This window comes from Lagopus muta, chromosome 2, assembly GCF_023343835.1.
Source record: "Lagopus muta isolate bLagMut1 chromosome 2, bLagMut1 primary, whole genome shotgun sequence".
In the NCBI taxonomy this organism is placed as follows: domain Eukaryota; kingdom Metazoa; phylum Chordata; class Aves; order Galliformes; family Phasianidae; genus Lagopus; species Lagopus muta.
The window spans coordinates 17,470,829-17,485,796 of record NC_064434.1 but is presented as its reverse complement, the minus strand read 5'-3'; the positions used below and the strand labels follow the sequence as shown (position 1 = coordinate 17,485,796).

The window sequence follows — 14,968 nt, the reverse complement described above, 5'->3', positions numbered from 1 at the left end:
CAAACAGAAAAGACCACACAGAATGCATTAATTTCGACTTTTTCTATTGAAATTTTCTGCATATAGCACAGTTATTTTGTGCTGTAATTTCATGCTAAGTCCCAAACCCAAATTTGATTTGGTTTATATCCATATCCCAACTAAGTAGCAAATTTTTCACTATGCCTTCCCCACCATTCTGAGGCAGTGTGTACTTCATGGTGAGTAGACCTCAGTAAGGAGATTCAAAAAAAGTTATTTATGGAAAAATCTTCCTACTTGCAGAGCAATTAAAAAGGGACATGATGTCTTAAAATATCTATTTTGAAGTTAGTACTCATATTTGAACTTATGTGGTACTACATTGTTGTGCTGCCATAATACTGAACACATCACTAAGAGGTCTTATGCTCCATAGTACAAAAAAGGGTTTTGTACAATATACAGTAATATGCTACAGCAAGTAGGGACCATAACAGTGCTTATTTTGTCTCTAAATAAGTGATGAAATGAACTGTTATGAGTTAATTCAAGGAATTAACACTGTACTTAAGGAAAAGTTACAGAAGGTGAGTAGATGAATTTTAGTTTTTTAACCTATGCAAACTTAGCGCACCAGCTTCTTCTTCAATATAGCTGCTCAATGTCTCCAAAAACCATACATTTTGATCTTCCTTACCATACAGATTGTCATAATGGGCTCTGAAAAACATGGTACCAGTTTACACTTGGTTCTCAAATCTTTACATGTAGTCAAACTACTTCATCCCCAAATCCTACCAGTTCCTTCAATTCTGAAGCCTCCACCCTCCTTCTATAAAACTGAATGAGTAGATGAAATTAAAATAAACATTAAGTATTGAAAAATGATCTAAAATATTGAATTTCAAGGCAAGCACACTGAGAGAATAAGAGCTTGGAGAAATACTTATTCCTCTTCAAGCACATGGCAATTCTTCACCACACGGTAAAAGGAGCTACCCCAAGCTCTCGAGCCATGGGTGACCAGATAATAAGGTCATATGCAGGCCAGGTTATGTTTCATGAGCATGAGTATATTCATACTTACATAAACCACCTAGGGAAAGGCATATCTCTAGCATCAGCCTACATCCCTGACTCATTACAGAATAAATTCATCCTTTTTTTTTTTTTTTTTTTTTTTTTTTTTTTTTTTTTCAAGTCTGGAACTCCTGAGAAATCTGCTCTCACTCTGCCACCCTGACATTTATGGCATGCTACACAGCTTTTGTTCTGAATTCCAAAAAAGGTGATGAGTTGAGGCAAAAGGATGTATGAAAGTCTGTAGAAAAGCCACGAAGATTAACAGAAGATTACAGACGGAAGGCTGTTGTGGTGGGAAACAGTTGTTCAAGCATTCAGTAGGAAAAAAAAAAAAAAAAAAGCAAAGATATATGAGGTATAAAACCCAAAAGGGAAAAACAGAGCTAGAATGTGGCAACTCTGACAGAGAATCAGGTAACAAAGTATAAGCCTTCCCCAATCTGCTGACACATTCCTAGCCAGTAAAATTCACTCCAAGAATCTTAGTGAAAATGGGGAATAAAATAGCGTTAGACCTGGTAGCTTATTAAACATGAGCCAACATCCTGCTTGCCAAATTTCTCTCCACATTCAAGATACCCAAAAAGAAGCCACTGCCTTCCCCCATAAACCTCCCCTGATAGCAGCTCTCTTTGATGACAATAAAAATACTGTTTATGATAAGAGGAAGATGTTTATCTGCAACACTTGCTTGGCTTTTCATTCCCTATTGACTTCCACTCAATCATCACACAAAGCTTTCTCCTGTTCTCTTTTACATTTGGTAGTAAATGCAAATGCATTTTATGTTCAGTACTTTTTCTAGAACAATCCACCCAGAATTTAATTTTTTGGGGGGTATGTGGGAAGACAAATGATAAACTCAGAGACACATTTATCAAAACTCTAATATCCTCAGGGATACAATGGAGCTCCCTTCACTGTAGAGAGAATTGTTACTGATCACTACTCCAGAAAAATTCACAAAATCCAAAAGTGAAATATTAATAAAACTTCTCACTAGGAAGTAATTTACAACAGACAGACAGAAACAATCTCCCTTGCCCCCAGTGAACAGTAAAATGGTTAGCAAACTCTAGGTAGTAAAACTCATTAGCTTTTCCAGCAGACACTATTCCACAATGCACAAATCAGAACTGCCTCAGACTCAGTCATGGACAATACTGGAAGAGCCCAGAATACTTACTCTCCAGTTCTGATGGGTCTTAAATCAGCTCATAAGGCTGCCAAACAGGCCTGATGGCAAAATTAAGTCGCTCTTTTCTAGGTTCCACAAGTCTTTCCTGTAATAGGAATCCTTGAGATGAAGCTCCCAATGCAGAACTGCACCCTCCTGCGGTTACTGAAGAAAATAAATTGAGCACAGATGACTGAAATTATTCTGATCCAATTATTTCACAAACACTTCAACTAACCATATTTATCAGCCTCCTAAACTCATAAATCACAGCAATCTCTGTTGGGAAATTCAAAATTGATGTGGCCCCACCTGAATCAGAGAAGGCAGTAGGCATCTGACAGCCTTGAGGAGCAGCCTTGTGTGAGCTGATTGGAATTTCTAGCAGTATTAATCTTAATAACCTCAGGTAGCTTCCTCCCTGCAGCCTATGTATTTTGCACAAGCAGTGAAGGAGGGAACAATCTAACAATTACTCCACTCATTCCTTCCTGCTGACTGTTTTCTGATGAATATGAACATGTCAGTCACACTCAAGCTTCATCCATAGTTCTTAGTTTTCAGCAATGACCAGTACAAAACCAGTAGAATTTAAATTGTAGCTTAAGCCCTGAGGTGCAGACAAGAGAAAGGAAACCTGAATACCTCCTGATAGAGCAGCATGAATGCTTAAAAATAAAAGCAGCTTTTCCCTCTATTTAAAAAAAAAAAAAAAAAGTCTGTGAATTGCAGCAGAAAATTGTACAGGATTTCTGCAAGTTACTCCAACAATAGACTGAAAATATTCAAGCAGTATTAACAGTGAAAACAGATGATTAAAACATAGATCAGAAATACGCATCCATCTAGGAAGCTGAATCCAAGCAACTGTCACTCACAACTGACAGGGTGGTCAGAACAGTTGTTGAAGCTCTCTGATATTTGCTTTGCAAAGGATTAAACTGATCCCATTGTGATGAAGCTCTCATTTGTGCTTTTGCTAACAGATTTTCCTATAATAATATATCTACCAGATTTTTCCTGTTTTACCCAGATAAAATGAGATACAAAACAAAACAAAAAAAAAGCAATGGCATCAAAGTATCTATGGCTCCATCTACCTACCAGTTCCTATCAGCAGCCACATATGCACCCAACATTCTTCGGTATTTCAAACTGATGTGTTATATAGCCAACCTCCTAATGATAAAGAGGCATTTTTAATTTTAAGAAGATAGTGTCCTGTTTATGCTGTTATGTCCTTATTCTGAGGAGCATAATCCTTTTTCAGAAGCAGTTTCAGAGAGGAAACTTCTGCTCAATATAATTCAGGTGTATACCTGAACACAGCTGAATTTACTCAAGTGAGTATTTTATCCCACCAACTGCATATTGGAAAACAGACCTCCTTGTTCACAATCTCTGCAAAGCCAAATTCCAGGTATTCTTTACTCATACTCCTTCCTGTGCAAAAAAATCAAGGGATGGGGTTTTTTTGTTTGTTTTAAAGCCAAAGCTCTTTTCCATGGTCAGTAATTAAGAAAATCAGGCTTTGTGTTGTCGGGTTTTTTTTTGTTTGTTTTCCTCTTTACATGTGTTCTAAGACAAGTTCATGTACCATCATATACTAAATTTAACCCATTCTGTTTAGAAAAGAAAGCGATCAGGAAAACTATACAAATACTCATGTCTGCATTGTGACACAACTAACAGCTAATCTATAACTTTCCTACATAGATGCAGTAACTTCATTTCTGATTATTTGTTACTATTTTCAAGTAGTGCTTATTAGAAAAGCTGAAATGAAAACAAATCAAACTCTCACATTTTTGCTAAGAATTTCTTCATTCAAACTTATTTTCCTCTTCCAACTCTCTGCACTACTAATCCAAACACTAATACCATTTCTGTAGTTTTTCAAGTCTCTCCCTTGCCTCAGTTGTCTGCAAATTTTTAGAAACTGGAAGAGGTTCAGAGAAAATGACTGCCAAGTCTATTATCATCCCAGGGTTCAGCTCATATAGACTTGCTTATGTGAATATTAGTATGCAGCATCTCTGAATTTTCCAATGTTTCCCATGTTCTCCTAAATCCATTCTCTGCTTAAAAGCTTTTCCGCAGCTCCTCTTGCCAAAATCCTGAACTCTATGTAGAATCAAAATAAATGGACAATTTGCCGAAAAGGTACATCAGAGGTCCTCCCTGCTCAGCCCAGCTGCTTGGCAGCTGTTGCTGTGGCTCCAGGGCAACAGCAACTCACATATTTGCCATGCATCTCCACATGGGGAACTCGGCTCCTGGATTCAGGAAGACTCATTCGTCTCTTTCTCCCCAAAGTTATCTTCTGTGCTGGAGCACTAAAACCCTTTATGAAGTTGTGGCTGCTGTAGCACTAAAACAGAAGGGCTCAGTATTTTCTCTAAAGCAGCTCAAAGCTCTTCTGCAGCAAGGTCAGTAAGGAAAGGAGGATATGCCTTGGATATTTTATTAATCACATCTAATTATCTTGAGTTGCTCTCACTAGGACTCTCCCTGTAAGTCGTAAACAAGATACATTTTGCAGATATAGCTAGTGTGACTCAAGAGACAGCCTGCTTGAAATCCTTGTTGGTGACTGATGACAGGGTGTGTGGAAATGGCACAAAATTGCATTGGGGTGGTTCAGATTAAAGAATATGTGTGTGTATATATTATATTTTACCTTGAGAGTGGCCAAACGCTTCCCAGAGGTTCCCCAGACTTCCCGTGGTTGATGACCCATGCCTGTCAGCACTCAAGAGTCATTTGGATAATGCCCTCAATAATATCCTTTAACTTTACATTAGCCATGACATGGTCAGACAGTTGCACCAGATATCTTTGTGCATCCCCCATTCCAACTAACCTAATCTATTCCAGCCTCTTAAGACTGCTGTTTTCCCAGGCTGATTACCCCCATCTGATAACTGAATTGTAATGAAACACAACTGTTCACACACACACAGTTACATCCTGAAAAGAATCAGCTGAAAAATCCTACCCCTTTAAAACCAAACAATAAGGATTAATCACTTATGGGTCACTTTGTTTCTTTATATTCAAACCTGTCAGCAACTACCCTCTATGAACCATCTCCAATGACAGAGCTAAAAAACCTTAAATATAAGCCAGCAGTTCTCTAGCACTTAAATCATTTAAGGCAAAAAGACTAATACAGAAGATTTTAAGGAGCTTTTATAACATATCTAGAACAAACAAACAAAAGTTCTTCACCCTTTCTCCCATAACTTTCCCTTTGTTTATTGCCAATTTCATCTGTCCTTTCTATTTCTGTTTGCCAAAATGATCTTTCATTGAACTTGTCCTTTTTCAATTCACTTTTCATCCTGTATTTGTCAGTCTTCCTCTTACCTTTTCTTCTCCTTTGTTTATTTTCCTCCAAATCACTTCATGTCATTTTCTTTTCACTTCACTAGTTCCTCACTGACCAAAGTGGCAAGTGGAAACGTGCAGGAGCAACGCACAAGTACTTCTGGAGAGTATGCACAGCTTCACACTCAGCAGTTTTCTTTATAGGAAGGCTAGGCCTCCCTAAAGTGGATTTGCACTCTTCCTTGCTATTCCAGAAAGCAAGGACTTCAGAACAGCTTTCATATCACAGGTTTCACTGTAGTATTAAGTGCCTTCTTTGTATCTTCCCCACAAAAAACAAACAAACAAACAAACAAACAACCTTCAACATATTCTGTGAAAGCAAATAGCCACACTGCAGCATTAGAAACTTGTATCCAATACTGACATTTACAATTATCATTACTCTCTTTTTACTGCATCATTAATATCCCAGACACAACTACCACAGTCAGACTATGGCCTTTAATAGCATAGCCCTGCCTACCTTAAACTGCAAGAATTTCAGTCTCAAATACTGCAAGAGGTTCCAGACTGTAAGATTTGGAATTTCCAAAAAGAGACAGATACAGAGTCAATACTTTCTGCTGTCAGATGGAAAATGCAAGGGCCAGCCAGCTTAATTCTTTCCAACTGTTCTCAGCTAATTTTAGTGTTGAGCATAATACAGGGGATACTTTCACTCACCTTTGAGGAATGAAAAGGTAAGAGGTAAGAAGAATTGGCCTAGAACAAATGTCAAGTCTATCCATGCCATTCAATACATATTTTTCATTAATTTTAAAATTGACAAGCAGCTCATTAATTTCCTGGGCTTCAGTACAGGTCAGGGTAATTTTAGCACTGACACCACAAGCAAAGATCCAGGTCAGCACTGAAGGGTATTGCTTTGCATTTATTTATTTATTTTTTTTCCCCAATTTGAAATTAGTATCTTTTTTAGCTAAAGAGAACCAGATTGTTATTTCAAGATTTTTATTAAACGGTCAAGATTTCTATTGACTCCATTTAGATCATGCTCAAAATCCCCATAAGAATACTACTAATTCTTTCTCCTTTAAGAATTCACATTAAAAACAACTTCAAAAACATTTTTGTAATTCTATACCAGACTCACATACTGAACTGCTGATGAAGAAAAGATTCTCAGCACCAAATCTGAAATAAAACAAATTTTTAGGTTGCAACATTGACAATCTGACATTTTTAAGGAATACCACAGTACAGTTTTTCAAAAATAAAACATACATATTCTGCAAAACAAAACAAGTCATTTAAGAGGTGACTGAAAACGTAACCATGTGCTTACCATTCTCTCTTGAACACTGAAACAAGCCAGCGCTGGGAGGTCAGTCAGACCACAATTCGCATCTCAGAAGAAACAATGGACAACCCTGTACAGAAATCAGTTTGCCTCCACAGTCTCCTTGCGAAGGAGCATTTCACAACATAGACATTTTTCAGAATACTGATTCACTTGAGATGTGAAGGTTTCCTAATACTTCCCAAAACAGAGCTTGCATCCAAAGTAAAGCATTTTGAGAGAATCATGGAGTTCTATCAAAACCAGAGACAGAACCTTATAGAATATATTACTATTTTCTTTAAACTTTTTTTTTTCCCTTTACTAGCAAATAGCACACCTAGGAAAGCAAATAAGGACCAGGCAAGCACAAAGGGATTATTTGCGAGTATTCTTAGTGGTGTCCAGCAATTCATGGTTCAAAAGGATTTTCTGAGCCTTTACTTTTATAACAAACTTTAATGGATTCACCTTTCAAGTACTGGTCCGCTTACTTCCAAGCAATGTAAACTTTAGGGAGATTTGGTTGTCTGTTTGGAGGTTGTTTTATTTTTTGCAGAGGAGTGAGGATGGGGTGCAGCGGTAATGGAATGCTGGAGCTCAACTGCATGCCCTCTGAAGACCAACCTCATTTTGCGTACTTGCAGCCACTCCATTTAGTAATCTCTAGTTCTGCCATCAGGAAAAAAAAATCACAAAAAAATCACAGTACAATCACTCCCCACTCATCCTCTCCTTCCATGACTTCTGACTTCAAGGAATTTTATCGCTCCCTCTTAACCACCTGCCTCTCAGACCTTTTAGTTATCCTCATACATGCCACTCATCATTCCTGTCACCCTTCTCTAAAAACTTTTCCAGTTCCACTGTATCAATTCTAAGACAGAAGATAACACAATTAGATGTATTAAGACGCATATACTCTATGGATTTATAAATATACATAATGTACACAGTACTTTATTTTCTTCTTTGCTTGCTTTCTAACAATTCCCCTTTAGTTACTATTTTAATCTACTTTAAGCTGATGGTTTTAAAGATCTTCTATAACCCTAAAATCTTACTTCCATAACAGTAACTTGAGACCACCAGTGCATATCAATAAAATCAAAGTTTCCTTCACATTTTCTGCATAGAATTCCATCTATCATTTCATCATCCAGTCTCTCCATGATACTAAGATCCCCCATAGTTCTCCAGTCAGTCCTCTTTACTACTCTGAATATCATTTAATGCAACTCCCATGCAATGTACATGGACATCGACAGCAAGATCTAGTTGCTCAGAGCCTGGTACAGATGAAATGAAAATGAAAACGATTAGAACTTGATCCTTACTGCTCTCCTGATTCTATTGTAACTCATTTCATTCAAATTTTACCTGCTTTTACTTCCCTTCACAGTGTTTCCTGTCCCTCTTACTCCCTATTGTGTGATATTATGCACATTTGACAGAACTAAAACAAGAGAAATTATTTTTTGTTATTAATTGTTTGCAGGTAGAGCTGTCACATATAAGCTCTCGATATTAAAGAAAATGCAACTACATCAAAATTAGTCTGAAATCTGTCCCAGATTTTATTACACATTATAATCAAACCAAATCCCACATATGGCTACATGACTTCCTGTCACCTCCCCACTACAAGCCATATACATTAGCAGACAATAAAATTTCATTAGACCTTTATTCCTAATGTTGATGAGATTTTGAAGAGCTGTGCTGTACACTAAAGAAAAACTACAGGGCTTCTTATGTGGAAGAAAAAAGCTACAGGGTTTTGTGTCTGAAGACCAAAAGCTCCACAAAAGCTGCAGCTCCTCCAAGGATTTTGATATTCAAACAACTGAAGCTCTACTGAGTTGGAAAAGTAATTTTTCTTATAACATACAAACGCATAGCTCATGCCTTATTACAGATTGAGACAATTTCAAACAGCACAAATTTAAAACCTTAGCACAGAAATGTAGACCATCAGAATTTCCAATGAAGCATTCACTCTGGAGCAGACAGACATCGCAGTAACATATAAACAAACAATAATACAGATATAATTAAATTAACTCCCTCATGAATTCTTCCTAACAAGTTTTTCAAAAAGCTAGAAACAGAATTCAACTTTGGACACTTTGGTTTGTAGCAGCCAGCAATACTCTCAGAGTGTGTTCCCACAGCAGCAGCTGAGTGCACACGATTGGCAACGTTTCAATCCAGGCAGTGGGTAAGGAACAAGCAGAGATTAGGAGCAGCCCCCCCCCTCAACCATCTCCAGCAGTTACTACAGCAACTCTGTTAGGAAGCACTGGCAGAGGCTGGAATTGGCCTGTCCATTGGCCTATGCCAGTGGCCTTGGCATTTCTTCTTCAGAGTAGCCTTAAAGAATGCCACCACAACCAACACCACCACACACACCCAAGTTCTGAAGACAATAGGAAGGAACAGTGATGTAAAGACAACAAGGGATAACTGCTGCTATGTTCAGTCTAAGTATACAAAGAATAGGCAGAAGAATTTTCATCAAGTTGAGGGGGTGGGGATGTATCAGTATGTGCAGGAATATGTTACCACTCTTCCATCTACATTTCAAGTTCTCTGCGCATCCTCCTGCAGGGCAACATCTGTTCTCAGCATTTGCAGCAAGGTAGTCACTGATACCTAGGTCATACATTGCAAAAAATATGATATAGCAAAGGACGTTCTGTGCTTAGTTGAAAGTCTGCTACTTCATACTGCAGAATGGCACAGAGTCAAAAGGATAAGAATGAGATTACTTACAAACATCAAAAGGTTTTTCATGTTAACGATATAGCTCCAGGATCCCTCAACATATACTACAAAACAACTAAGTTCTGCAAACATTGTATATTACATTACATGAGAACATGAGAGTTTTTGGTAAAGATAGATGTTTCTAACAATACACAGCACAAAAGTGCATTTAATCTGCAAATTACAGGGTGAGATTTCGATACTATTGTAAAGCTTAAATGAAAACTCAGCTTTGATGGTTTCATCCTCACGATTAACACTCCTTCTTAAGACAGACAAAATGAGAAAAACTATTTACAATACTGGACTGAGTTACGACAACCTTTCAGAACATGCCCAACTGCATTTACAGTAGTTGAAGAGTGAACCAGAACATGACCCTATCTAAGAACAGAAGGCTGCTTATATAAGGAAGACAGATAAAATATTATTCTTGTAAATGACTAGATGACTTCCTCCACATGCACCTTGTTCCAGTTTTATCTCAGTGTTAACTCCTCTCTAATCCACTGTATCTGCATAACACTGAAGTAATAAATCAGTAGTATGGAAAGCACCCAGCACCTCCAGAAATTTTGTAATTCCTACACTCAGTGGCTACAAAAAAAAAAAAAAAAAAAGAAAAACAACAACTAGTATGGCCTTTTCTAAAATAGGCATTGTACTTTCCAAGGTAAATACAAAAGACAAATTGAAAGCATCCATATAAGTACAAATTTTCTTAACAAAAATGTATTTATGTTTAATAAAACTGAAAGTAGATCCTGAAAAAAACCGTTAAACAATACCTACCAATTGTGTACATCAAGACAACAATTCCATCATAATCCAAACAAATTATAATAGTATGTGATATTTAAGAGCTCTCGGAACCCTGTTAATAACAAGTCTCCCATCATAGCTTAAAGAGGCAAATAGCCATGGGTCTGCTGAGGACCATTCAACTGCATATACACTATCTTCATGTTCTTCATAGGTAGCTATTACACTGTCCTGAAGGGGCTCTTTAATCCTAAAATTAAAAAAGAAAAAGAAAAGAAAAAAGAAGAAAGTAAGCATCCATCAACACTCTTGATTTAAAATGCAATGTTAAGTGTCACTAACATCTAGAGCACAAGTTTCTATTTAACAGTGCAGTAGTGTGAGTTCAAGGAAGGGATTCACCTTCTACACCTAATATCTGCACATACATACATTTCAGATAACACAGTCACGTGAAGCATAAAGAACTCATTTGTAGGGAAAACACACGCCATTCTCAACTTCAGTGCAGGTCTCAGTACCCACTTGAAGCATTTCATTCTCTTCCACCCTTCCTGTCATACTTCAGGCATTAAAAGACAAGTGTTATTTTTTCCCTTAATCAACAGCTTTTCTCTCATCACGGTCCACCTTCCTTGTTGCCAACTGAATTATTCAAAGCATATCATCTATTACATGAGAGCAGGTAGATAAGAAGTTTTGGTCCTTGACATTGTGCTCTCTCTTATGCTGCAATCCTGGACCAACTCAGAGTAACACAAAGGATATAAAGGCACCCTTCCAAATGTGATAATTTTTTTCTTCCTGTTCCTAGAGTTGTAACACCAGATGCACTAAAAATGCAAATTCTCACTTATTACCATATACTTCACCTCTCACTATCCAAGTTCCTAGTCATCTACATCATCATGAGAGAAAGACTTACTGTCTTTTGCAGTGAAAATATTTGAAAACTGATTCAGGCTAGTCTTCAAATTTCAAACCAGTCAAGAGTGAATGGCTATGCCCTGCTAGTTGAAAGCAGTCCTTCTCTTCCCCAGACACAAAGCCACTCTATTCTTTAAGGGCACCACAGTACATTTGTTTTGTAGCTGCAGGGCAGGTGAGTTTGCAGGAAGACCTTACAGCTCCCTTCCCCCATAGAGAATCACTCCTGCCTGGCGGCCATCAGCATCCACCTGCCTCCCTGAAACAGAGTCGTATTACAACCACAGTCCTCCCAACAGAAAGAAAAGGCAGAGGGCCTTGCAAACAGCAATCATTTAAACAGATAGTGCTGCTGCAGAAATGAAGTGCTGATCACTCTCTGCCCTTTATCACTTCCCTCTGAAAATATGCATCCTTACAATCACAAAGCACACACAGCATTATGTTTGAATTGCTTGCAGGATATCACTGGTCCACCTAGCCAGCTGTGAATCTAACATCGCAATTAAAATTCAATTGAATTTAAATGAACAAACCAAATACAGTCTGATACTACAGAATAGCTTCAGATATTTAGTTCCAAGGTCCATTATCATTTACTTATGCTATGTTTAAGGTCAACTAACAAAAAGGGTGCTGGCACAAACAACATACAGCCTCTGGCTAATTAAAAAGAGAAGATCTGTTCTGCAGTTCTCCTGAATGTATACTTTACTACAAACCATCTAACAGCAGAGAGCTAATAAACACACATACGCAGACACTTCATCTCCCACAGTGCTTTTTCTAACTTCCTGTTAACTGACATGCCTGGTTAACTGAAAGTTGGTCACGTCCCTAGACAGCAATGTGCCTCATGCAGTGCTCACCCACTTATCCAGAACTCCATTATTCTGAAGGTTTCAAATGTCCCTCTGGAAAAGCAAGGGAGTAATGCATGCTGAATACTGCTGTCAGGGGACACGACCAACTTTCAGTTAACCAGGAGTCTCAGTTAACCAAAGGTTGGGTAAACAAAGGACAAATATGCACTAATTTCTGTATGTTCCCCAGTTGTTAATAGCGTTTTATTTAAACAATACAGTTCACCTAATTTAATTCACAGAATTCATAGTGGAATGAGTGTTTAAGAAAGAAACATACAGTTTGGTATTGCCATTTATAACTACAAAGATTAACTGATCTTTACTACTGTCTATAACATTTACTTTCATACTCAAGAAGACCATTTCTTGTCTTCCCTTAAAAGAAAGTACACTATCACATGTGGTTCCTTCAGGTCATATGTGATCATTTTTCTTTTATTGATGTTTAAGCAGGTAAGACCTATTTTTTTTTTTTAGTCTTCTTATGCATATGACTGGCAGCTTTTCAAGTTGTCAAGAATCTGAGAAAATCCTTATGAAAGTGACCAGTTGATGTGAAGGAGCTAGATACTATTGAAGATAATCAGATGGAAGAAAATATCTTAATAACACATATCTCAGGAACAATGCAGAAGATCTGAAAGAACCTGTCCGGAGGCATTCCTTACAAACACTATGAGAGAAAACAGACATGTCATTCAATTTTGCAATGGGCAATACACCCAAAAGGCTTCTGCAAAGGGGAAAAAAGAACAGAATTTATTTTGGGCCCCTGAAAGATTGCTCAAAATAATTAAAAAAAAAAAAAAAAAAAAAAAAAAAACAGAAAGGAAGAGGTAGTTTATGTTTGGTTTTCTTTTTCTCATCTCCTCAAGATGGATCACATTATCCCGTGCTGAGTCTTTCAAGAAAACACCTCAGATTCATTTGCATTTTAGCAATGCAAGCACATTTCTGGTAATCCAAGACTAGGCTGAGGATACAGATTTTGATTCTACATAAATCTAGGATACTTAAAAGTTATTCTGTTTCCAAGTCCCAGGGCTAAAACTATTTACTCTTGATGAATTTTTGTACAGCTTTTGCATATTTTTTAAATCTGTTAACGAATGAACTCAGACTCCTAATCCCTCAGATACTAAACAATTTGGTTAATGCAAGAAGGTATGCACTCAACAGCTACGACACTGACATTTATTTAACCAAGGAAACAAATACTTAAAAAGAAGAACAAAAGTGTACGCATAAAAAGATTGTACAGAAAAAGATGCTGGTGACAGCAAATACGAGGGGAACACAAAAAATAGCTTAGATTTTATTGTTGCACACCATTTTCCTACATAGATAATTCAATTATTTATGTGGGCTTTGTAAGAGTTACCTAGTTCAACTCCTCCACAACAAATAGGGAGACCTATAGCTAGATCAGGCTGCTTGGAGCCCTGTCAAGCCTGACCTTGAATGTCTCCAAGGATGGGGCATCCAACACCTCCCTGGGCAACCTGTTCCACTGTTTATCATAAAAAACTTCCTTATATCTACCTAATCTAGATCTCCCCTCTTTCAGTTTGAAACCATTTCCCCTTGTCCTGTCAAAACACACCTTGCAACAGAGTCCGTCTCCTCATTTCTCATAGCTCCCTCTAGATACTGACAGGCTGCTCAGGTCTCTCCAGAGCCTTCTCTTCCTCCAGATTAAACATCCCCAGCTCTCTCAGCCTGTCCTCTCAGGAGAAACACTCCATCCCCTGGATCACTCCCATGGCCCTCCTCCGGACATGCTCCAACAGGTCTGTGTCCCTCCTGCACTGAGGACTCCAGGTGAAGCCTCACCAGCATAGAGCAGAGAGACAAGATCACCTCCCTTGCTCCTGTCCTGCTGGCCACGCTTCTTGTGGCACAGCCCAGGATACAGCTGGATTTTTGGGCTACAAAGGCACTCTACAGACTCATGCCCACCAGAATCCCAGGTCCGTTTGGCAAAGCTGTGCTCAATGCTTTCATCCCCCAGCTTGTATTAATAATGGGAGCCTCCAAGAGCCAAGCGCAACACCTTGCACTTGCATTTGTTAAACCTCATGAGGTTTTCCTGGGCCCACAGCTGGAGCCTCTTTAACATTCAGCACTTACAGAGACTAACATCACAGATCTAATGAATATACTCTATACATAACATAATTAAAAATATTATTATTACACAGTTTTATCTGAGAAACCATCCATTCCATAAATAAAAGCTCTCAATGAGGTAAAGGTACAGATTGCTCTGACTACTGATTCCTAGATAGAGAAGTCTGACAAATTTTATTTGATGAGCACCCTTACTAATCACTTGTTAAGCCTGGCAAGCTTGATGAACTATTTTCTTCCTTACTTTAAAATCTTTCCAGCCCTTGAAAAGCTCCATAAGTTTTTGTACTATTTCAAAGATTTAAGTACCTTTTTCTCTTCTTGTATTTGTTCTTGCCTGCATCAACTGACAAGGCATCAAGCTTTTATGTCATCAAGCACTTATATTAAGCAATGTGTAATCTATACCTACATCCTGCATAAATTTATGACCTGTGCCAGGCAGCACTGAAACCAGACTGATTTCTCTTTATAGCCTTATTCACATAACACCACCCCTACCATCCTCATCTACAAAAGGAGAAGAGTTTTCATTTTAGTATATAACACAGAGGTTAATTGCACTACTGACTTGAGAGAGAAGCCTGTTAAGCCTTGGATAATTGTTTTCATGTAGAGAGC

General features: G+C 37.9%; 1 protein-coding gene across 4 annotated transcripts in view; it reads right to left on the bottom strand.

Annotated features, from left to right (window-relative positions):
* Positions 1 to 1,210: 1,210 nt before the first annotated feature.
* Positions 1,211 to 14,968, bottom strand: part of EIPR1 (EARP complex and GARP complex interacting protein 1) — a 69,452-nt gene continuing 55,694 nt past the window's right edge. Inside the window, exons 10-11 of one of the 4 annotated variants that reach the window (XR_007375049.1) lie at positions 5,591 to 10,674; positions 2,231 to 2,386 (exon numbers count right to left, since the gene is read on the bottom strand). Coding sequence is in view for 3 of the 4 variants with exons in the window: in XM_048935932.1 (XP_048791889.1) it covers positions 10,500 to 10,674 (175 nt within the window). In the remaining variant the exon portion in view is untranslated. Of the gene's footprint in view, positions 10,675 to 14,968 lie in introns of all 4 variants that reach the window. The other 3 variants (XM_048935933.1, XM_048935932.1, XM_048935934.1) reach the window with 3 other exon arrangements.